Below are 25,722 nucleotides of genomic sequence, written 5' to 3'. Positions count from 1 at the left end.
TTTGTTGTGTCGACATTTGGCATTGAAGTATTTTTGTTTGTTCTTGTTGTGCCTCTAAAGTCTTTTGTGTCATTTCTTGCTGTTGTTGTAATTGTTGTTGCAGCTGTTGTTGTTGCACTAAGAATTGGGACCAAGTAAAGAATAGATACCCTGTAGCAGACGACGCCGCCTGGCGGTGTCCGGCGCACATTTCAACTAACATCGGTGATTCGACCTTGACATTCGCACAAGCGCATAGCGTCGGTTGTTTTTAAACACGTCAAATAGCAAACATGCTCGAATATTCACCAGCATTTTAAAAAAAATATATTTACAAAACTTTTGAAGATTTAAAAGATAAAGTATATATTTACAAAACATTTTTTTTTAAATAAGTAACAAAACGAACGTATTTAAATGAAAGATATTTAAATAAATGGGTGTCTCTGTTTCGAATTTTTGCGACCAAGATTGATTTTTATGTACCGTATTTTGTGGGAGGGGGGGTTCTGTGTGCGTTTTTAAGACAATTCAATATTTATTCTTTAAAACATTAACTTCGGCGACAATTAATATATTTTTAAAATAATATTTTTAAATATTACATTTTGACGAATATTCGCGAGCAAGATTTTTTTTTAAATAAAAGATATTTCAATAAATGGGTGTCTTTCTGAGTGCGTGTTTAATATATTTACAGAACTTTTTAATAACTATTCTTTTTATCAAACAAATATAGAACTTTTATAATGACATATATGTTATGGACTGTTTTTCAAACATCTGTCGTGGGGGCAAGAAAAACTACCTTCCCCCACTCCACCGTTTTTAAGCACGCGTCATCTCTAGCATGAGCGGCGGAAGAAAAGAGAGGAGAATGGACGAATAGCCTCACCTAAAAGGCAAGGCCAGCTGCTGACCTACTTATGTCTCCTTTCCCCCACATTCCGCGCTGTGAAAGGAAATACACATAAAAAATTAATCTTTTACGATTAATAGCTGAATGATTGTCTTTTTGTTTCAGACGGAATGAATTTAAATGCAACTCTCAAACTTCTAAACTAAGTTTGATTTGTAAACATTTCGTCTGGAATTAATGACTTTCATTTATCCATTTTTCGAGACCGACGTCACTGGTAACACCCTGTCTCCACAAAGAAAGCGCCTCTCGGCCAAAAAAAAGTTAATCCGGCTAGGGGGCTACGAGTCCCCTGAATTGGAGATCCACTCACTAGCCGAAGGATCTCATGCGGTAGCAGCAGCGGTCAGGAAACACCCCAGGACCAGAATCAGTGGCGAAGCAGCGACAGCAGTAATTCAAAGAGCCCTTTTCAGGGCTAGGTTCCTACGAAAGACCTACTACTTTGTTTACTCTGTTAGCACCTCCTGCCTCCAGCTTCCTGCATCTCCTGCCTGCAGCCTCCAGCTTCCTGCATCTCCTGCCTGCAGCATCCAGCTTCCTGCATCTCCTACCTGCAGCCTCAGCTTCCTGCACTGCACCCGCATCTCCTACCTGCAGCCTCAGCTTCCTGCACCGCTACCTTGCACCTCTGGTCCGCTACCTTGCACCTGGTCCGCTACCTCGCTTGCACCTCTGGTCCGCTACCTTGCACCTCCGGTCCGCTACCTCGCACCTCTGGTCCGCTACCTGGCTCCCTACCGGTCATCCGTTCCTAGACACTGATCCCTCCGTTCTCAGTGTCGTCCGTTCCGAACACTGATTCCTCCGTTCCCAGTGTTGTCTGTTCCTTTAACACTGACCCCCCCGAACGCTCAGTGTTCATCCTTCGTTCCGGATCGCCCAGCTGACCATTCCATACCCAGCGAGCGCGAGCACCCTTTGAACCACACTACGTCCAGAATACCAGTCCGGACCTCCAGACCTTGCCTCCAGTGACGTCCGACCTTCTAGGCGACCAACAGTGCAAAAATCGTTCAATCCGGGTGCTGGTGACCAGCACCCGGATTGAACGATTTTTGCTTCTATTCAAAAATAAAAGGCAAACCCTCGTCTTTAATCAAACAACCTGTGTCTGTCATTCTTCTTTGCCTTTTTGCTGTTTACCTTTTGCCTGTGTCTATTTTGTTAGTTGTTGGGTCGATTGTCTCCGGATGACCGGCCCCCGCAACACATCGAAATTTTAAAATTAAAGTTAGTTTTATTTAAAAAAACAAAACAAAAAAAAAAACGAGGTGTTTTTTTCAATTAAATTATAAACTTTATTTGAACTTTCAACAAACTTTTACAGACATAAAAATAGATTTTATAGATATTTTATAATAATTTTTAAAAAATATATTTAACGAAAAGTTTTTTTTTTTATCATTTCATTGTTGAATAAAATTTCAAAGTAATAAATGGTGAAAAAAAATATCTCGAAAAGAAAAAACACCTCGTCTTTTTTGTTTTAAATAAAACTTTAATTTTAAAATTTCGATGTTTGAAAAACAGTCCATAATATATATTTCATTATAAAAGTTCTATTTTTGTTTGATAAAAAGAATAAAACAGTTAATAAATAAAAAAAAATAAAATAAAAAAAACAGTTCATTAAGTTCAAATAAAGACTGAATAAAACTTATAAAATACGGTTTGGGCCATTTTTTTTGTACGTTTTTATATTTATTTAAAGTGAGATGTATGACGGTGGTCAGTGAAGGAGAAATCCTTTTAGGCCGAGGCAATTTTTATGCATAATAAAATCACAAGTATAAACAATCGAGATTAAAAAACTATATTATTTTATTCACATATCTTTTTATAACTTTTATTTTTATAAAGATGAAATGTAGTATCGAATTTAGGAAAACTCGTCCCGGGAAAACTCGTCTCGGGAAAACTCGTCTCGGGAAAACTCGTCTCCGGAAAACTCGTCTCCGGAAAACTGGTCCCCTTTCGCTAGGTAGGAAAACTAGTCCCTTATTGAATAAATGTCGATTGAAAACACATTTTATGATCGTTCTTGAAGGAGATATTGTTTTTTAAAATAGACTATAACCCCCATAATATTTAAAAAAAAAAAAATTGGGTTTGTATTACTGTACACATAGATTCGAAAAAGTTGTCAAAAAGCAAATATATAACAAATAAATGTTATCAAAGGCAAGATAAGTTACTTTTCTACCAAACTGGATATAATTTTCGTGTTTTCATTCAATTTAACATGTTTATTCAGCTCAAAAAGCATACAGTGTTTACCGATGTATTGGAAAATTCAAAATGGCGGCCGACTCTCTCTTTAACACGGTAAGTTCGGGAAAAGGTGTTATAAATAATAAACTAGAGAAAATGCTATTAAAAAACCACCGAATATATGTCAAGTTATGTCACGGTAACATATATTGAGCAAATTTCTAACAGTATTTTGTCTAGTTTATTATTTATTACACCTTTTTCCGAACTTACCGTGTTAAAGAGAGTCGGCCGCCATTTTAAATTTTCCAATACATCGGTAAACACCGTATGCTTTTCGAGCTGAATAAACATGTTAAATTGAATAAAAACACGAACATGATATCCAGTTTGGTAGAAAAGTAATTTATCTTGCCTTTGATAACATTTATTTGTTATATATTTATTTTTTGACAACTTTTTCGAATCTATGTGTACAGTAATACAAACCCAGCATTTTCTCTAGTTTATTATTTATAACACCTTTTCCCAAACTTACCGTGTTAAAGAGAGAGAGTCGGCCGCCATTTTGAATTTTCCAATACATCGGTAAACACTGTATGCTTTTTGAGCTGAATAAACATGTTAAATTGAATGAAAACACGAAAATTGTATCCAGTTTGGTAGAAAAGTAATTTATCTTGCCTTTGATAACATTTATTTGTTATATATTTGTTTTTTGACAACTTTTTCGAATCTATGTGTACAGTAATACAAACCCGAAAATTGATTAATAAATTTATTTAGTGATTACTTTTTCTCTTAATGATTGATTTTAGAATTTTTAAGTAAAAATTTTAAAAAATTAAAAATTAGTTAACGAGAGATTGTTAGCACATGGCATCTCTCGCGCCAAAAAATATTTCGTTTTTAATTTATTAGTTAATTTTTGCAAAATTTGACAGGACGACAATAAATGTTGATAATTGATAAAATTATAATTTTAAATAACGCATGAGTGCATTTTGTATGAGAGAAAACAAAAACATAACAACAAAAAAAACTATCATAATTAAAAAAAAAAAAAAAAAGCAACGAAAAATCGAATCGCTGCCTATTTTTAAATTTTTTGGTTTTGTTTTTAATTATTGTTTTTATGACTCCAAAAAACATCGTTAAAATAACAAAAAAAAATTTGTAATTAACTTTGTATGAACATAATAAACGCTTTAATATAAGTGAAACCACTAAGAACTTAGCCAGTTAGGTAGAAAACGGAAACTTAGAAAATCGATTTTATTTAAAAAAAAAAACAAAAAAAACATTAAACAAGTAAAAGTATTTTTTTTAAATATTAGGAGGGGGGCTATAGTCTATTTTAAAAAATAATATCTCCTTCAAGAATGATCATAAAATGTGTTTTCAATCGATATTTATTCAATAAGGGACCAGTTTTCCTACCTAGCGAAAGGGGACCAGTTTTCCGGAGACGAGTTTTCCGGAGACGAGTTTTCCCGAGACGAGTTTTCCGGGCACCGTAGTATCACAAGATAGAAATCTTTTTATGATTTTTATTAAAAAAAAAAAAAAAAACGCACTCAGAAAGACACCCATTTATTGAAATATCTTTTATTTTAAAAAAAAAAATCTTGCTCGCGAATATTCGTCAAAATATTTAAAAATATTATTTTAAAAATATATTAATTGTCGCTGAAGTTAATGTTTTAAAGAATAATTAAATAAATATTGAATTGTCTTAAAAACGCACACAGAAAAAAACAAAAAAAAACACGATACATAAAAAGCAATCTTGGTCGCAAAAATCTGAAACAGAAAGAGACAGACACCCATTTATTTAAATATCTTTTATTCAAATACGTTCGTTTTGTTACTTATTAAAAAAAATGTTTTGTAAATATATACTTTTTCTTTTAAATCTTCAAAAGTTTTGTAAATATATTTAAAAAAAAAAAATTGCTGGCGAATATTCGAGCATGTTTGCTATTTGACGTGTTTAAAAACAACCGACGCTATGTGCTTGTGCGAATGTCAATGTCGAATCACCGGTGTTAGTTGAAATGTGTGCCGGACACCGCCAGGCGGCGTCGTCTGCTACAGGGTATCTATTCTTTACTTGGTCCAAAAAATGCATAAGCACTAAAGAATTCTGTTTTGTTGTTGTTGTTGTTGTTGTTGTTGTAATTCAAATTATATTACCGAGAAAAACAAATATCTGTTTATTTCTTTTTTTTAACATAATAATATTGATTTTCATGTCCAATTTTATTTACAACTTTAAGTTAACTAGAATAAATAATAGGATTTTATTTGATCATTTCATCTGTAAAAAAAATGTTGAAATTTTTATTGACCTACATTTATTTTGTTTATTTTTCATAACATGAAATATGGGGGGGGGTATAACACCTAAAATAAAATATTTCCTCTAATATATTTAACGAAACGTACTTTTATTATGTAACTTTATTTAATAATGAATAAATATTGAAAATTTAAGGAAAATATAACTATTTTTAAAAATTTTTCTAGATTTTTTATAACATGGGTATGTTTACGGCTTCAAAAACATCACTACATAAAAACGCTGTTTTAAAGCGTCGATAATGTAAACACAATTTTTGTCTCATATTTTCATTATTTTTGTATGCTATAAAAATTTGTAAAAAGTATTAGCAGTTTATTTGAAGCTTCTTCTTTTAAATGGTAAAAAAGTTAGGATGATAATATTAAATTACAGTTACATGGTGTAACATACAGGCGGGGGTAAAACTGTGGTGTGCGTTGGAAGTACCTAATCTATACTTATCAAAAAAATAAAACAACTGATTAGGCTATTTTAGCAGTACAAACCTGTTTCTTTTCTTTGACCTTAGTACGGCGCGAGCCTTTTCTAGTCTCACACAAAAACATGCGTTCACATCTCAAGCTATATTACTTGTCATATACATACATCATGCCACTGCTTGCACGCACATCCACCCAATGCACAAATACGTAGACGCTTGCTACTCTGGTGAGTATTACATTCCCCCCTGATCTGATGATCACATAGAGTGCACTGCAGGGTTGGTCTCCTTGTCTGCTTACTTCTGCGAAGGTGCACATTCTTAATTTCTGGTTCTGGTTCTGATTCAGATTCAGGTTCAGGTTTTGATTCAGATTCTGGTTCTGGTTCGGGTCTGGTTCTGATTCTGGTTCCGCCACGTCAGGTGAACTATAATCATCACTCTCTGGTCTGTTGATTTTGTTCATCAGTAGCTCACCACTTGAAGATTCATTGCTCTCCTCTGTAGTTGTATGATGCACCCCAGAAGCCGGGCGAGATCATACACATGGCGCGTGGTTCCATCAACTAGGACCGACTGCTGGCTGATCACCTCAGAGATTCATCCTCGCTTGAATTTGGTGCTGCACCGGTTTCCAGATGGTCTCACCTAAACTGGATGCCCTACCTCATATTTGGCATGTCTTTTCTGGTTGACTGGCTGTGCAGCATCAATTCCATTGAATCTAACACTGTGTATATGGCATTAGTCGGTGCTGTTGTAGGTAATTTCCCATCCTTTGGCGTGACGTTATATCAATATGTGGCCTCCGTAATAGTACATTGCTTTCTGGCAGCAATTCTCTTAATGCTATGATGGCTCGTCTCAGCAATGCCATTCCCTGATGGCACATGAGCACATCGCAGCTGTAGTCGGATGCCCCATTCATCTAACAGCTGCTGAACTTGTTGGCTGCAAAAAGCAGCATTGTTATCCATCAAGATCTCTTCCAGCGCACCTTGCTCAAAAAAGATGGATGACAAGATGCGAGCAACACTTGCCAAGTCCTGTCTAATCATGTGTCGCCATACCACAAACCGTGTGGGTCCACAATCGATAAGAGTTAAAAAGGGTTTACCACTGTAATGGGTAATGTCCACCCGCTGCCACACCTTGACGTCCAATCATCCTTTTCGCCATTGCTCTGGTGCAGGATCAATAGATTCATAGTGCCTGACAATTTGCCTGACATCTGCCTTTGTCACTGCTGGGTGCACACATCTCGCAAAATACACTGTTTTTTTTAAATTTTTTTTTTTAATTCAATTTTCACTCCAAACAAGGCACAGTGCCACTTTGAAGCAGGGGCTACTATCAGGGACTTAATTAGCGGGGTCATTATGAAGGGAGATGAGTAGAAAGATGTTTGTTAACATTACACTTGAACTTCTGCATATCATTGCAGTTGGGAAAGCAGAATCCCGGAAGGGAGTTCCAAAGACCCGCAGTTCTGGGGAAGAAACTATTGGAGTAAAAGGCTTTCTTGCACCTAGAGATCTCTACTGTAAAGGGATGAGACTTAGTAGCTTGTCGGGTTTGTTGGGGGTAGTTACGTCGGGGAGGTACAAGTGTTTGCAGTTCGTCAGAGCATTCACCATTGAAGTATTTGTAGAACAGGCAGAGGGATGCAACATCTCGTCGATGAGACAGAGGCTGAAGCCTAGATGACAGTTCAGGACCTATCAGGTTGGCGACTCTCTTTTGAACCCTGTCTAGGAGCGAGAGACAAGAAGCAGAGGCACCAGCCCAGATGTGACAACAGTACTCCATACATGGGCGAATGGTTGCCTTATAGAGGTATAGGATACTGTCAGGCGTAAGTAGTTTTCTGGCACGGTAGAGGGAGCCAACCTTCCTTGCAGCAGCCTTGGCAATGCTCTCAATGTATCTATTCCAGTTCATATTCCCTGTAAACGTTAGACCGAGGAGTTTAAAAGAAGTACTTTCAGGTAATGTGTTCTTGGCCATTGCTATTGGTGGTAGAGAAGGTTTCTTGTAGTTATTGAAGGAAACAAGCTTAGTCTTAGCAGCATTGAATGTGACCAACCATTTTTGTCCCCATTCCACTACGGATTGGAGGTCATCCTCTAGTGTTTCTGCCATTTTCTTGGATATGTGTTCATTTGTTTTCCCCTCATATCTGTTATAGAGAGTGGTGTCATCAGCAAATATACCCATCTCCGAAACAATTTTATCAGGGAGGTCGTTTATGAATATCAGGAATAATAGAGGTCCAAGGATAGACCCCTGAGGTACTCCCGCATTTATGTCGTATTGTTTGGATGTACGACCGTCGAGGACAACTTTGATTTTTCTATTACTTAAGAAGGATTTAATTACATTATGAATTCTTCCAGTGATTCCATATGATCTAATTTTCCTTAGAAGACCATCGTGCCATACCCTGTCAAAAGCCTTAGATATATCGAGGGCCACCGCTCTACCCTCCCGTGTTTTATCCAATGAACAGTATATACGTTCAGAAACTACAGTTAAGATATCTGCTGTTGAACGGGCTTGCCTGAATCCATATTGTTTGTCAGTCAGGAGTTTAGCAGCTGTTAGGTGCTGGACTAGGGCTTGATTAACTAAGGACTCAAATATTTTGGCGAAAAGCGGGAGGAGGCTAATGGGGCGATAATTTAGTGGGTCAGTTCTTTCACCAGAATTCTTGAAGACTGGTACCACAGAAGCGGTTTTCCAGCAGTCGGGAAAACAAGATTCGTTAAGGCATTTATTGTAAAGTTTTGACAGAACTGGAGCAACCTCGGCAGAGCATTTTTTTAATAGCACATCCGGGATGAGATCTGGTCCACATGCTTTTGAGGTGTCTAGGTTTTTTATAATAGCATGTACCTGAGAAGGTGTGATTTTCAAATCGTCTAGTGAGGCGTCTGTTTGCAGAGGAAAATCAGGGAGTGAGTGGTGTACCGAGTTCAGTGTGGAGTTTGAGGCGAACCGACTGGCAAGCAGATTAGCCTTGTCAGTTGCCATGCAAGCAACCTCATGATCGTTTGATACTGGGGGAATAGTTGACTGTCCATTATTTACTACGCTGTTGTAGATTTTCCAAAAATCCCGGGTTCCTAATTTCTGTGCTTCGATGCGTTTTCTGGTGGTTTCAGAATAATCTGTCTTAGCTGTCTCTATCACTCTCTTACAATTATTTCTAGCTTCTATAAACTTCTGTTTATTTGAGCTGGACTTATGTCGGTTGAATCTGCGGAACGCATGCTGCCTTTGACAAATGGCAGCTGCACAAGCAGAAGTAAACCATTGGGGGGAGTGGGGCTTGCTATAGAATTTCCGTGCGGGAACATGTGCTTCAGTAGCAGTTTTGAACCATTCAGTGGTCTCATTTGCACACTGTTCTGCTGGAAGAGTAAAGATATTTTGCCATGGGGCATCTCTGATGAGCTCCCTGATGGCTTCCCAATCAGCCTTTTTGTAATACCTCGTTGTTTTGAGTAGTGGGTCTTCAGTTTTAGGGCGAGAATTTAGGCTGATTTCTACCATTATCACAGCGTGATCAGCATTCCCGAGTGGGCTGTGGGCATTTGTTGTACAGTCATCGGGAACCGTTGTCAGAAAGAGATCTAGATGTGAGGCATGTTGATCTTGCTGGTCTGGGAAACGTGTCGGAAATGTAACCAACTGAGATAGGGAATGGGATATAGAGAAGCTATGTGTTGCGCTACCAGCTACGTCTGTGTGATTAGAGAATCCTAGCCAGTTACTGTGGTGGACATTGAAGTCACCAAATACATGTATTTGTGCGCTAGTATCGAGGGAGAGTGCTATATCTATGCTGTCTGAGACTTTGTTTATTAGGGTACAGTCTTGGTTCTCTTGACACCTTGATGTCCGTTCTGTGCATGAATCTTCTGCATTTGACATGGCTAATCATGCCAATTGCAACTGCGCGAGATCGAGCAGTGTGCTCCACACCCATCTTCACAGCTCCATACCATCTGCGAGGTACACGGGTTAGTTGGTCAGCATGATTACAATGTGATGTTACCAGCGTTACCCCCACTGATAGTCCATACTCAGAGACCAGCATGTCTAACCTTCACTGGATCAACATCTCGCTGGCTGCCTTAATGCGAATTCTTGTTTGTCCTGAAAGTGTGTCAGACACCCAGTGGTAGACGCAGAGAGAATCCGTGTACAGGTTCAGTTTCTTCGATTGCCATTGCATTGCGAGATTTATTCCCTTTATAACAGTGTCCAGCTCTAAGGAGACTCCCAATGCAAATTAGCGTCGACCCACACATTAACGTGGTCTGCATCAACACACCATTTTCCACCGGCAGAGTCCTCCTTGTTGACTCTCTCCAGAGTCTCAGTTACCATCAGAGTTAGAAGAGCATCATCAAGCACATCGTCCCAACCTGTTTGCTCTGCGTTTGATGGTAAGTATCCAACAAGTTTCTCGCACCAGGAAAAAACGGTCCACCTCATAACAATGTCAGGGATGCCTGGAATCCCACTGCATGACTCCATCCTAGGATGCCGTCTTCCTCACAGACGTCTAATCCCAATACCCACGCTCCATCCCTCAGACGTTCAGGATTCTTGCACTACAGACCAAACAGCCAATTTTTCCCTGACACACGATGCAGATTTTATGTCCTCATTAATGTACACATCGTCAATGTAGGCTGATGTTGCGTCCTCAATGGTCTTTTCTTGAGACAACACCACATTCACAATAGTCTTCATGATCTGCGGTGCCACATTCAAACCAAAGCCAAGTCGTGTTAGGCAGAACCTTTGACCTCGAAACCACACTGTCTGGAACGGGCACAGCATCTCATCTACTCACACCTGAAAATAGGCCTTCCGCAGGTCTAATATTGACACATTGGAGCCCTTCTAGCCCCATTCCCTCAGTTTGCTGCCGCACACATCAGCATCGGCAGTGTAAGCCTCAATGTACTAGTTGAGCTCACGATAATCCAGTACTGGTCTTACTTTTGACTTGTTATGCTGGATAACCGCCATTAAGGGTATCAGACCCGTGGGCGGACCAAGCTTCTCGGGATAAGGATCAGCCATCCATCTCGGATCTACGCCTCAAGCTCTTGCTTGTACTCATCACTAGCCTCGTATTCTGCGACGCGATTCTTTAATTCGGTTGGTGCCCTTCCCTCGGTCCACTTCCATGACTATAGCCTGCTGGCTGTAGTCATAGCCCACCTTAAAGTTAGGGCGATCGATGTGGATTTTAGCACACATTCCTGTCTCTTTCGATGATCACTTCCTCCAGTGTCTTGATAGCATCGTAGCCCAGCAGTATGTCAGACTCTAGCAAATCTCCTCGTGTCACCAACACATTAATTTCTGCGGCCACACCAGAGTCTGTGTGGACCTTCACAGTTCCGGCTCCACAACATACTTGTGCCTCGCCACCTATTATGATGACTTTGATGTTCCTTTTGATCCAGGTCCAACACAATCTGGCACTCATCATGGTATGTGAGCAGCAGGAGTCAAGAAGAGCTGAGCAGGGAACTCGGTTCACGTACCCAGTTATCATAGGTTTGCGCACCACTTAGATCTTGTCTGGGGAGCAGGGCGGCACTGACATCCTGCCCCCTGACTCGTTTCCCACACAGTTTTGGGCTAGGTGCCCTATGCCACCACATTGGAAACAGCGCAGTCGCCTCCACCCCCGCCCTTTGTCAGTGTAGCTTCTCGCAAAATGACCTCACCGACCACAGCAGTAACATCTTCCATTAGTCGCAGGGGTCAGACTGGAAATCTTCCCGACCTCATTCTGGGCTGCCTTTGTCACCATCACAACTGGTTCCCCCAGGTCCTCCTCATCTCTGATAATAGCTCAGGCGCATTCCATCAAGTGCTCCACAGGCGTTGCAGACACACTGGTAGAGGCTCTCAACAATTGCTTAAGACGGGTGGGAAGGCCGGCCACAAATGCATATGCCAATGTCCTCTCCGACACGCCATTGCCAAACAGCACAGTAAGTTTCTTCAATTCCGCAAAGAACACATCCAATCCACGGTTTCTCTTGGCATGAGCTTCCTGGAGGCGAATCTTTCATAAGCCATGCAAGTATCCATTGCAAATGCCTTGTACAGCGCATTTTTTATAGCGGTCACATCAGCCTTCTCGGTGGCACTAAGTTGCTGATACACACTCAGAGCGCCCCCAGACAATCTCAGGGGAATCACAGCGTGCACTCTCTTTACCTCACAGAGATTGCAGGTCAACTCGACCCTCTCAACCCAGTCAACGACAGATGTGGACCCATCAAACTCTGGAATCAGTTTCAGATCAAACTTTGAGTCGGTCATTTCATTTTTCACAGCAATAGCCAAGATAGCTTGTATCCACTTCAACTTCAATCGTCACCAATGCTTGCAATAGTAACACAATAACCTCGTGACTGTAAATGACACTGTCCCTTCCTCTCACTCAAGCTTTTTATGTAGTTTTCACCCTGTCTCATTTGCATGTGTGTCCTCTGTTTTCTCGTGATCTCACGAGACCACAGTTTATAAAACACCAGGCGCCATCTTTTTTCTCTTCCCACCCAACACTTCCCTGCGGCAAGTCCACCCCTCCTCTGTCACACCACCGCTCACACGCACATCCACGCAATGCACAAACATGCGAACGCTTGCTACTCTGGTGAGTATTACAATATTGTTTCTTCCTATTTCACCATTGTTTGTTATTTAAATAAACCATTCTGTTTATAATGTTTATTTTTACAACTTACTTGAAATGGTCACTTTTTTAAATAGCGTTTACATTTATGATTGGTAATGTACAGGTGGCTGCATGGAATTTAGTTCCCTTTAAGGGACACAGAGTTTGATAGTTTTTTTGCCATCATAACTCCAGGCTTGCCAACAAAAGTACCTTGCCCTGAACTTTATCCTGAACCCTGAAAAATACCCTGAGTCTTCCTCCAAATTTTGTGACAACCCCACACCCAAGCACAAAATGGAGTGTTTATTCCAAAAGCAATTTTTAACATAAGGATGTTGAGGGTTGACCAACAACATAAACAACTTATTTTAAATTTTTATATGTGTGTGTGTGTGGGGGGGGTTATACTATCACCAGGCAATGCCGATTAACAGGTCCTGCTAGTTAAAAATAATTTTTAAAAAAATCCACAGATGTTATGGTAGGAATTAATGATCACCATTAACATTGTGTGAACTTTGAAAAAGCAAGTGAGATGATTCAATTTCCCCTGTTTTCGACGATATTATATCAGTATGAAGAAAACAGTAAAATATACAATTTTCCATAAAAATTACTTTTATGTATAAAAAATGATCAAATTTCATAATTTTTGGATGTTATTTTCAAGATGACAATTTACCGAAGCAATACTAGTTTTGCCTAAAAGGGCATATTTAACTGTAGTCTAATTGTAAACAAACACCATAAATGAATGCCTTGAGAAATGATTTCAAAAATAGTGTAATGGCAAAAAAAATTTTAAAAAGCCAAAATGGAAAAATACAAAAATGGGAAAATACAAAATGCAAAGTAAAAAAATGTATGCGTATTGTAGGGTAGGCTATGCTGTCTCATCCCTCTTCACCTGCCTCCATCTCCTTGTAGCTCATCTTTGTTAGCTGCTCATCCCTGTCTTCATGGTAAGTTGGTTACAATTTTATTTTTATTTTTTATCCATCCATCCTGTTACATTAAGACTTAAATATTAAACATTTAGTAAGTTTATTTAATGTCTTTAATTGTGAAGAATCTTGCCCCTTTGTAGTTACTATATCGCGTGTGTGTGTGTGTGTGTGTGTGTGTGTGTGTGTGTGTGTGTGTGTGTGTGTGTGTGTGTGTGTGTGTGTGTGCTTCTCTCCCATCCCCCTCCATGTATGCATCCTATACACTAGCATTTGCTTGGATGCTGAGTACAACTCTATTTTTTTTATTGCTTTTATTAACATTTATTTTTATATAACAATTTCCATGTCATTGGTATATTTATCTTTCTTTAGTAATTGTTGAATGTAATTTGAGCTTGTTTGGGGTAAATTTCTTATCCTTGGAATAGATTAATCCTGTTTTTTTTATTCTTTCAATAGGAATAATTATTTTGAGATACATTTTTTTTCAAGACACATAGGCGGTCATGGAGCGAATTAAATTTGTATCTCAAGACATTACTGTAATAAATTAATTACATTAATTAAAATTAAATAAAAATAGTGGTAAGAAAAAAAATGAAACAGTTTCACATTCAAACTGAAAAAAATTTAATCTTTATATATTAATTATAATGGAAATTCTATTTGATTATGACGTCAAATAACCATAGCATCTTCCCATTAACCAGTGCAAACCTCGTGTCTAATACAGAAAATTCACGTTTTGTTAGACAAAAGAAGAATGTGCAAATGCACAGAAATACTCAACGCTAGCAATGTGTTACTTGGAGAAAATATGAAACAATGTTTGTTTAGTTCTTAAATTCTTTGGCAAAACTGTCAAGTTTTAAAAGGCAGTTCAGACAAACCTCTGTTACAGTGCACTTACACCGTGGTTCATATTTTGCTATGTCAGCCATTTTTTTTCAGTTGTGAACAATCTCATATACACTGCCTGGCGGCAAATAACCCTTTTCTCATGTTGAACTGAGATGAAAGAAATGAAAATTCAATTTTTTTTCCATGAAAATAAATAGCAAAGACTTTGATTCTGAATCGAAAATAAACACAATCAATTTACATGTGGAACTCTTGATTGTATTCAATTTGGCGGAGAATTAATTCTATCCATTTGTTTAGTTTTGACTGACATTACACTTGTTGTAACAATGCCTTCTCATAAATACAATGCATTAGCGGCTGGTTCTGGCAAGTAGGAGAGGGAGCACGAAGTCTTCCGAGATGTGATTTTGATGTTCCCAGTCAAGTCGAGCCCAGCAGCCAAAGGGTTTCCAGCAGTAGCAGTTCAAACAGCCCTTTTCATGGCTATCTTTTTTCACATTAATATGCGATTCTCAAACTATTCTTATGCAATCCACAAACTACTTCCATGTGACTACTACTGCCTGTCTGCTTTCTGAGACCTCCTTTCTTCCACCATCGGCCTCATTCACTCCTGCGTCTTCTGCAGCCTTCCAGCACCACTTGCAGCTTATCATTCTTACTTCCATTTTGTAAATAAAAGGCGATTTGTCGTTTTTAAACTGACTTCAGCTTTTTGTCATTTTTCTTTTTGTTTTGCTGTTTTTTTCTTTTTGTCTCTGTATCTTAATATTTTAGTTGTATGGTTAACTGGTTTAATCACTGGTTGCTCCCCTCTGCAATACCTCCATGAGTTTTAAAAGCATGGTGGTAAACTTAGAAGCAAAATAAGAGACAAAATCTCATGCCAGTAATTAACAGCAAATATCTCAAGGGAAATAACTCTGGCCAAATGTAGATTTCACTTTTCCATTTGAACTTTTATGTTTTAATGATTTGTCTGTTTGAAATTAAGAAACAAGAAATATAAAGAAAATTCTTACAGCTCATTTGTTTTATTACACAAAAAACAGCTCGACAACATTTCATGCTATTAAATTGAACATAGAAATAAATATTGTTTGAGTATAAGTAGGTATATATTAAAAAAATCTGATACCTACCTAAATTGGTTTCACTATGAATAATACATTTGTTTGGGCATTTTCCAATGGTTATTGTGTCATTGAACTGAGAAGCACATTCAATACCTTGCTTGGTCGACGTAATAGTATATTGACAATTGTAACACATTTGGCGTCCAACTGAAATGATGTTTAACAAAAAATAACAATTATGGAAAAAAAGTGATTACATTTTGATTTTGGCATTTTAAACTGAAAATCTCTCTCTTATCAATGTTCGATTGGTGGTCATTTATCCATCTGAACATTCTGATTGTTTAAAAAAAGTAAATTGATCTAACAGGACTGCATAAAAGAGTAATAAAACTTCATACGTTATCTCCCTTGAATAACTCTATTGTACAATAATTTTCCATAATTTTCAATAATTTTCCATCTAAGAATTCTCCCACCTAAAAATAACTATAAATAGTTATTTACATTTATGCAAAAATATTTCAGGTTGAATATCTCTCTCCTTTACTGGTGTGAGTTGATTAGTCTAAAAAATATGTGAGAATGAACAAAACCATTTGATAGAGTTATCCGTGTCTGGACTTATCTGACTGAAATCGAATATTGAATGAAAAAAGCCACCATGTTCCATAGAAAATCAATGTTTTTTTGTTGTTGTTTTTTTTTTTTATCAAATATCAAGTTAGTAAAAATATACAAAACATCTTTTTTTTTTTTGCACAAAATTAATGTTTGCTTACATTTCATGCTACTTTTGTGTTGCCGGCCTCATATATTCTTATTCTATGGTACCAGTGATACTGCTATTTTTTTCCCTCCATTTTTGGTGTTTTTGTTATTCCCATTTCTCATTCCTGTCCTTGCCTGAAAATTTAAAAGTTCATTTCTAGGTCTTTATGTGAAGTGGTGGAATCAGAAGTCCCAGATTTCATCAGAAGTCAGTTAATGTCTGTTTAACATTTATCCGAATGTAAATGATAATTTTTTTTAACTGCAATCTATCCGATTAAGAAATCATAACATCTCTTTAGATGTGGGTTTGATGGTTCAAACTCTGCTTGTAAAAGCAAAGTTGAACCATTATATAACTTTTAAAATTAATTTTTATAAAATTGTCACAAATTCTCTTTTCATTTTTAATTCATAAACTGTGGGGAAAATAGAGAAGGCTTACTTCATGTCTGTCTGCCGTGAGGGTTGAAAAGGAAAAACGAAAAGATCCAACATGGCGACCGTGGTCTTTTAATGGCCACGGTCTCTAACAGTTCTTGAAAAATCACGTCGTCTCACACATAATTTCGAGGTGCACCCAGGCACCATAAAGCATGTTGCTGGGGGGGGGGGGAGTGGGCAGAAAAATTCAGACCTGTGTAAAGCAAACTTTTCCAAACTTATTTACATTGGACTTGAAGGCAACGATATTGTAGTCGGTCAAGAAGTAAGCCAGCAGAACAGTGTGGGCAGTTCTAAGAAAGAAGCATTCAGACATGTGTAGGGTGAACATTGTCATGCGACTCAGACTTTCCGATTCATAGACATATATAAAATCATAAAACATGCAGCGATATGGTCTATAAAGATATTTAAAACTTAAGATTTTAAGCATTTAGCTGAACAAATGTAAATAGTTAGATAGTAAGGAATTTTCTCTAATGGCTTATTTCAAAGTAGAGTTTTTTTATGGTTGATAATATAGACTTGGCAAAGGTACAGTGGATAGAAAAAATACATACCTGGGGTAATCACTACTTTGTATAAGAAGGTCAATGTTCCAGGGAATTCATCATAGGGAACTTGGAACATAGTGAGACAAAAAAATCTATCAGTTGTACCTCTAAAACTATGTAGTGGACAAGCCATGCCAAGAGAACAATGTTTTATGACAATAATGGGTCTAATACACTGATCATTGTTTAGCAGCTGCATGGCAGATCTATTTTGTTTGTAATATCTTGTATTATATTGAGTTTGGGCTCAACTTGGCACATATGCAGTGCTATCTTTTGTAATGCATAGCTGAGAAAATACTTCTGCACCAACTCAACTTCCAATTCACCCTCAAAGAGTTTGGTGCCAAAAACGATCCAGTTCTCGGTAAAATGTTGTGACAATGTCATAAACTGTTCTCATACTTCACTAGAAGCTGCAAGACAAGATGGAACCTCAGAGTGCCACATTCTGTTTGTGACAAAAGCCAGTTTGAGATGAACAACTATTTATCTATATTTTAGTGTTTGCTTGAATAAGGATGATTTATAATTTTAATGGAAATGTTGATATTTTACTTTTCTTATTCAATATTCAATCCTAGTTAGATGCATCCAGACAAGTTTAGCTGAACCATATGGCTATCTTCATCCTCACAATCTTAGTACTAAAATAGCATTTCCTTTGTCTCTAGCAGTGATGAACAGAGTTGGTTAAGTTGGATTCAAGCTATTCATGTTAGTTTCTAAATCCAGTCATCTGTTTGTCCAAACTGTTATCTTTGTTTTCCCTCCAACTAGCCAATAAGAAGAAGCAACAGAGATCACTGTAAAACTTATCACAAAGAATAGAACTTTTATATCTCAATACACTGTTGGTGTCTTCTTGTGGAGACTACAATTCTATAAGAACATAAAGCACGTCATCTTTGCCACAAGTTTCTTTGAATTTCAGAAGAAGCTTCAATTTTCATCAAATAATTTGTGACCTGTTCTCAGTTCTCGATCCATTCAGTTTGGAATTCCTACATCAACATCATTTTCTCCATTCTGAGCACATCAACTCTCATATGCTGGTCACATGATTTGATGACTTTAAAATCTCTATTAGAGATGCATTTTCCATTTTACAAAGAACTTCAAGCAATCTAGATAGTCTGAATATTTCTTGAAGCATGACAACTATTAATATGCCAGCATCAGCTGTTTCATGAAGTGGAAGAGTTTCTGAAGCTAATAGATTTTCGTTAAATGGTCAAGTTTTTTATCCCCAGCGTATTCTGTTCATTTTGCAATTCTGTTCATTTTGCAATTCTGTTCATTTTGCCTCTAATAAAAATAATAAAACGATCCTGTAAAGATTTATTCTTCAAACTAACAAAGGTGGCATCTGAATAGCGAACAATATTCAGATCTGAAAGTTTTCCAATCTGGGAAAAAGGTACAAAGCTTGTCCTTGAATTTAACTTTATTAGGGAATTGTATGTTTGTCTCAAAAATAACTTCACTTTTGGAGATTATACAATATTACTAATTCTACAACTATCAAATGATACATCTAATCGAGTTTGAAACATTTGGCAGAAAGATGGCTTCTTTTACAAAACCCCGAACTATTTTGTTAAATGAAGAACCATATGATAAAAGCAAAAATAATTTGCTGAATAGAAGCACATAGTCCATATTTGCAGTTCTATCTAAAGAGAAACCGGATGTAACAGTATTTTTGTCACTACCACAAAATATGAGAGAATTTGTTTGACATTTTACAATAGCGGATATCAGTGGAACAAATGGAGTGTATATAATTATAGACAAATTAGAAAAAAATTACTTACAAAATGAAAACACAATGGCATATGTGTTGTAGACTCGTGCTAGGGGTTACAAAATGAAAGAAACCACAAGTAGTGTAAAGTGTATAAAATAAAATATGTATTTATCATAAAGAATACAGGAGCCACTAAAGTGGTATGAGAGGAATGTGTTCGTAGCATGCAGTTAAACATGGTATGAATGTCTCCATTTAGTCTCTGAAACCAATGGTATTCAAAGGACTAATTGATTCCACTTAGTTCTGAAATAGGGGTGATTTGTACCTCCACAACACCCCACTCCCGAGCTTTCCATTCCCCTGGGATGATCGTGTAGCTCTTTTTCCTGGGGTTGATCGCTATCAGGTCGGTCATTTTCCTTTTCCTGGAGGGCCGGCATTGTCCGGCTGCTTGTGGTGTTACGAAGTCGAACGTGTCATATATCTGGTCCATTACTTCTTGTTGTTCAGAAGGCGGTTGTCTTTCGTCATTAGTTATACGTTTCCGAATTTGGTTTAAATGTTTCTTGTGTGTAAATCTTGGACCTTCGATAATGTAGACCGTCTACCCGATCCTTTTCTGGACCTTTCCTAGTTCCCACAGCATGCTATTATTTTTGTATACCTGGAAAAATACCTTTTCACCAGGTAAATACCTCTTTTTAGAAACTATAGTATTTGGCGGTTTCACCTGTTTTGGTAAAAGTTTCTCAAAGACCAGCCTAATTTTCCTCATGAACATTAACTCTGACAGCGATGTCTTCAATGGAGTCCTTTCATTTGGTGTAATTCGGTAAACTTGTAAAAACTGTTGTAACGCCTTTTCTGAGAGCGTTCCTTTAGCCTTCTTCAGGGCTCTTCTCAACGTGTCTACAAACGTCTCTGCCTGACTACTCGATCAGGGATGATAGGTTGGCGTCATTACGTGGCTAACCTGGAAATCCTCGCAGAAGCTTTTAAAATCTGCTGAAGTGAATTGTGTGGCATTGTCTGACACTAGATAATCAACCACACCAAACCTAGTGAACAATTCGTGAAGAGCACTGATTGTAAAATCAAAATACCTCAGGCCATTTTGAAAAACTGTCTACCACTATTAAATAATAGTTTCCATCCAGTGAGCCTGCATAATCTACGTGTATTCTTTGCCATGGGTGGTCTGCTTTAGGCCATGGGCTAAATTGTATTGAAGGCGCGCTTGCAGCCAATGCGCATCCCTTACACGACTTTACCGTGCCTTCTATATCAGTGTCCATACTCTTCCAGTAAACGTAGGACCTCATGAGACTCTTCATTCGCAAAGCCCCAGGGTGCCCCGTATGAAAATCCTTCAGAATTCTCTTTTGTAGTGTAGCTGGGATTACTACTCTTTCTTAGTACAGCAGTACCTCATTGCACATAGAAAAAGCTTCCGCTGCTGATTCATCCGATTTAATTTTTTGTTTCATTTCTTTAATGAAACTATCTTCTTCAGCTTCCCTTATTATATCTTCGAAAGGGACTGGTAGTTCCTGGATCGTATTGCATAGTATTTGTGCATAGCCCTTTTCACTTTGTAGTGACGCTATTACTGTGTCTTCTAGCGGTTCCCTTGATATTGGGATTAATCGTGACAATCCGTCTGTGTGACTTCGCAGATGTAAGAAATTCCATACTGAAATCGTAATTCAGTAGAATGGTCCACCATCTTTGCAGTCTGTTAGTTGTGTAAGTTGGCAGACCTTTTTTAGAACCAAAAATGGTTATACGTGGCTTATAATCAGTTTGCATTTTAAACTTACGACCGTATAAAAATCGGTGGAATTTTGTAACACCAAATATGATTCCAAGTGCTTCCTTTTCGATTTGGGAGTAATTATTCTCGGCAGGAAGTAAAGTTCCTGACGCATGGGCGATCGGCTTAGTGGACCCATCAGGCATCTTGTGTAGAATGCATAACCCGATCCCATAAGAACTTGCGTTAGTTGCGACAATAATCTCTTGTTTCGGATTCAAATGACTCAGTTAATACATCTTTTAATTTCTTAAAACCTGCATTCAGTCCCATTTTTTGTCCTTTTTTAATAGTACATTCAATGGCGCACGCAATTCATGCATGTTCTTAATGAACGTTTGATAATAGTTCACGAGCTCTAAAAAACTCAACAATGTAGTTACATTATGAGGTTCTGGCATGTCTTTTATAGCTGTGGACCTATCCGAATTGGGTTTCCTCCCGTCCTTATCTATGATATGACCCAGGTATTTAATTCATTCCAAAAAAAATTTGCATTTTGCTTCCTTCAACGTGAAGCCGTATTCTTTTATTCTGTCAAACACTTGAAATACATGATCTCTATGTTGCTCAACATTTTGACTATGCATAAGAATATCGTCCAGATAGCCTATTGCGAAATCCGAACCGCTTAGCAAAGTATCAATTACCTGTTGGAAAATTGCAGGTTCTACTTTTATACCAAACCCATATCTATTGAAGTTATAAAGTCCTTTGTGTGTTGAGATACACAAGCTATCTAGGTACACCTCACTTAAGTCTCTTGTGGAAAAATATTTTCCGCCATCTAACTTAGCGAATATTTCATCTGGGTTTGGTAGTGGGTAAGTGATGGTCCTTGAGCACCACATTCAATCTGGTTGAAAAGTCCGCGCATACTCTAATCTCTTTAGATTTTTTTTTTCACGTATACGGTGGGGGCTGCCCACTCACTATAGTTAATAGGGGTTAAAATCCCAGTGTTAACTAGTTTTTCCAATTCTTTTTCAATTTTTTTCCCTCAAAGTGAACGGTATGCTCTGTGGTTTTTTGAATATTGGTTTTGCTTCGTCCAGCAATTCAAATCTCGTCTTTATTTTTGTGCAGCACACAGGCTTTTCAGAGAAAACACATGGGAAAGATGTTTTGAGATCTTTTTGAGTTTGTCGGCTTTTGTAACAAAATAGACTTCATAGCCTCATAGGGGATGCCCTTTTCTCTTCCCTGCAACCTCTTTCTCACAGAAGAGATTTTGCTAATTTGTCTCTGCTTTATCGTTATTTTCATGGCAAGTGCTCGGCTGAGCTCCAATCTATGGCCCTCTCTCATCAAACTTTCACAAGAAACACCCGTCTAGCAGAAAACATTATCAATAATTTCCCCCACTCTTTATCTGTGCCTAAACCTAAATGTAAATTCCATGAACAAAGCTTCTTTCTTAGAACTGCACGCCTATGGAACTGTCTTCCGTTTTCCTGCTTTCCAGCTGACTACAATATGGTTGTCTTCAAGTCTAACATAAACAAGTTTTTGATGAGCCGTTCCATATAAATTAACAAATTTACCGAATTTTCATTACTAATATTTCTATATTGTCCAATTTCTACTGTATACTCTTTAACCCTTATCTTCGAGTGGCCTCTTGGCCTTAATAAGTGGTGATGCCAATGTAAAAAAAAAATCACTCATTGGCGAGTCCCATAATTCAAATTCCTGAATCCAATCGATCCCGAATAAGTTTGTTGCGTTCCTTAGAATGAACACTTTTAGCTTTTTGTGTCATTCTTTTTAGTGACACATTAATAACTACCTCACCCTCCAAATTTATTTTTTCACCAGTTACCGTTCTTGCGACTTTATTCGTCTTTGTCATTGTGGGCTTTCCTATTCTCTTCCGCATGTGAAAATTTATAATTGATAAATCCGACCCTGAATTGAGCTGCAATTTTAATTCTTTATTTCTGATTCTCACCGTAACATATTTCCTTATGTTCTTTGTTGGTGAAGGGTCCATTTTTGCAGTTTTTACGTAACTCCTTTTTTGCTACTTTCACTCTGCAATATGAGGCCTTGTGCCCTGCTCGCTTGCATAGGTCACATGTTATTCTCCTTCAGTACTGACATGCATTGTACCCATGAGGTCCTCCACATTTACTACAAGGGGTCCCAGGATTTTGTCTATCCTGATAATTTTGTGAAGGGTTCTTTTGCCTCTTCATTGGTAATTGCTGGATGACGGGTGTCCTTTATTTTTTAAACATTTTTTTAATGAGTGATACCTGTTTCCTCTGTGTTTCGGAAATCTTGCTTCATTGCAACGAACCACTGACAATCTTCAGCCAGTTTCTGAAGCGTCAAATCAGGTTCTAATTCCAATTTTTTTAAAGCACGTCTTATATCAGATTCTTTTGTGGTTATCACCCCGTGTGTGATTATTAAGCATTTGAAATTGTCCGCCGTTAATGACGACAGTTTGAAATCGTCACAGTGCTTATTTACTATAGACACAAAAGTCGTATAGTCCTGACTCTCCTTAAGTGTAAGATTCATGCATTTCCATATTTTATGAAAAAGGCTTCTTTTTGGAGAGTATAATCCATTAATAGCTTGACTGCCTCGTCAAACGACAATTCGTTGGTTTTTCTTGGTAAAATATAGTCCACGAATTATTTATGTTCGGATGTACCTAGCTTTCGTAGCAATAAACAAACCGCAATCAATTTTAAAAAGATCTTCAAATCTTTTGAAATATGCCTCAAACGTTAGGTCTTCCTCGGGAGCATAGTGAAATGTATCAATAGCTGACCAGATCGCATTTTCCACTGTCATCATTCACTAAAACTTGTGTTATCAAATCCATTTTTTATCTGACTGGTTTTGTTGCTCTAAATGTAATTTTTTCAATTCCAATATTTGTTCATTTATTTCTTTCCTTTCTCTTTCCTGTTTTACTGTGAAGAATTTCATTAAATCTAACTGCTTTTCCAATATTTGTTCTTTCATTTCTTTCTTTTCTCTTCCTCGTTTTTCTTCGAGATATTTTATTAAATTTAACTGTTTCTCTTCGTTTTGTTTCTGTATTGCCAATTGCTCTTCTTCTTCTTCTTCTTCTTCTTTTTCAAGTTCTAATTGTTGAGTTTGTTAGAATTTCACCATTTCTATAATTTGTTTTGCAAACTCGTTCATTTTGATTTCTTTTTTTTTTTTTTGGACGGTATGGAATTACTTACTATGACAAAACGACCTAATTCGTTGATTTACTTTTCCTATAGTACCAATTCTATAGAGAAAAAAACTTTGTAAAATCCGTTCCTGGTTATTTAACGAATATTTCTTTCATATAATTATTTTCTTATGTGGCAATTTTTCTGAGAAAATAATTCGGCGTTTGCATTTATACAGAAAACAGTAGGTTTCATTTGTCATTATTCAATTTTCGCAATGTGTATGCACTGGCTTCAATTCCTTGTTGATCCTACACATTTTTCCTCTTTTTTCTTTAAAAAGAAAAAGTTACTTATCTGTGAAAGACAGTTTATAACATTTAGTTAATATTGGCTATTCTTTTTGATCTCTGTGCGAAAAAGAATGTCCTTTTCTCGTTAACACTTTATTTGTCGTGCTTAGCGAAATCGTTTCTTTTTCTTCTTTGACGTGCAGTCCCATCGACCAGTGAAAATTTTATTTTAATCAGATTAAAATCCGACGTCTTTTTGTGCAAATACTCACTTTAGCTAATAAAATAAAATATATCATTTACTTTTGCAGAAGTTTTTTCCTTTTTCCAACGCTAATGCCTTTTAACCATAAGACATATTAGCAAGACATGCTTTTTAGAACGACAAAGTTTTTTTGTATTTACTGAAAACTTGGTCTTGTTAATTCAGTAATAATAATTCTCCAAGCAATTCGTTTTATGAGTTCTATTTCAGCTCGTAGTTTCTGTTTTAGTAGCTTATTTAACAGCAAGATAAGGCTTTTTGACAACGTCTTTTTAAAATCCTTTTTTCGACAAGAAGTGTTGTCCTTTTTTCGGAGTGTTCTTTATCCCGTATTTGTGGATTTTTACGCTCGAATGTTGTTCCCTCCCCCTCCCCAATTTACACAAGTAATTTTTCCCGTTCTTCACGGAACTTTTGAAAAAATAAATACTTTTGAAGTTTCGAATTTCCCCCGAGTGTAGGAAAAAATTATTTCGAATATCCGTGTGTGTTCTTTTTCTTGAATCCTTTTGGTCGTCAAATGCTGTCTTCCAATGGCTGTTTTATTTTTAGAGTGAATTCCTTGCCCGAATGTTTGTCATTCAGTTGTTGTTAGCAATTATTGTAGATTGATCCGGGAAGTTCTTAAATCATCCTCGTCAGCCAGTTGCTGTAGACCCATGCTAGGGGGTTACAAATGAAAGAAACCACAAGTAGTGTAAAGTGTATAAAATATAATATGTATTTATCATAAAGAATACAGGAGCCACTAAATTGGTATAAGAGGAACGTGTTCGTAGCATGCGGTTAAACATGGTATGAATGTCTCCATTTAGTCTCTGAAACCAGTGGTATTCATAGGATTGGTTGATTCCACTTAGTTCTGAAATAGGGGTGATTTTTAACCCACAACAATATATCATTTGAGGTGTTTTATTCTTACAAAAGCGTCGCCAAAGTTGATATAAATTACTTTATGTATAATATGAATTTCTGTATCAAATATTACAGAAATTTGGAATTATTCTGACATTAACCTTGTGTTATATTAATAATATCACGTTTGGTATCCACTTCTAACCTCCTAAGTGGTAGAATATAATGTCTAAAAGTCGTGACTTGTAATTTAATATATCTGTAAAAAGGCGAAAGCTATCATTTTAAAAATTTAATCGTATTCCTGCAGTTTTTATTGCTTTGT

The 25,722-nt window shown here is 37.2% G+C and overlaps 1 protein-coding gene across 1 annotated transcript in view; it reads right to left on the bottom strand.

Moving 5' to 3' along the window:
- Nucleotides 1–25,722, bottom strand: part of LOC145284997 (uncharacterized) — an 80,494-nt gene that overhangs the window by 27,749 nt on the left and 27,023 nt on the right. The window contains exon 2 of the mRNA XM_080134088.1: nt 15,573–15,713. Coding sequence (XP_079990214.1) covers nt 15,573–15,713 — 141 coding nt within the window. The remainder of the gene's footprint in view (nt 1–15,572; nt 15,714–25,722) is intronic.

Source organism: Euprymna scolopes, chromosome 9 (assembly GCF_053919585.1).
Source record: "Euprymna scolopes isolate OS-2025 chromosome 9, ASM5391958v1, whole genome shotgun sequence".
Classification (NCBI taxonomy): domain Eukaryota; kingdom Metazoa; phylum Mollusca; class Cephalopoda; order Sepiida; family Sepiolidae; genus Euprymna; species Euprymna scolopes.
The sequence above is the reverse complement of the archived record's forward strand: the minus strand, read 5'-3'. Positions and strand labels throughout refer to the sequence as shown.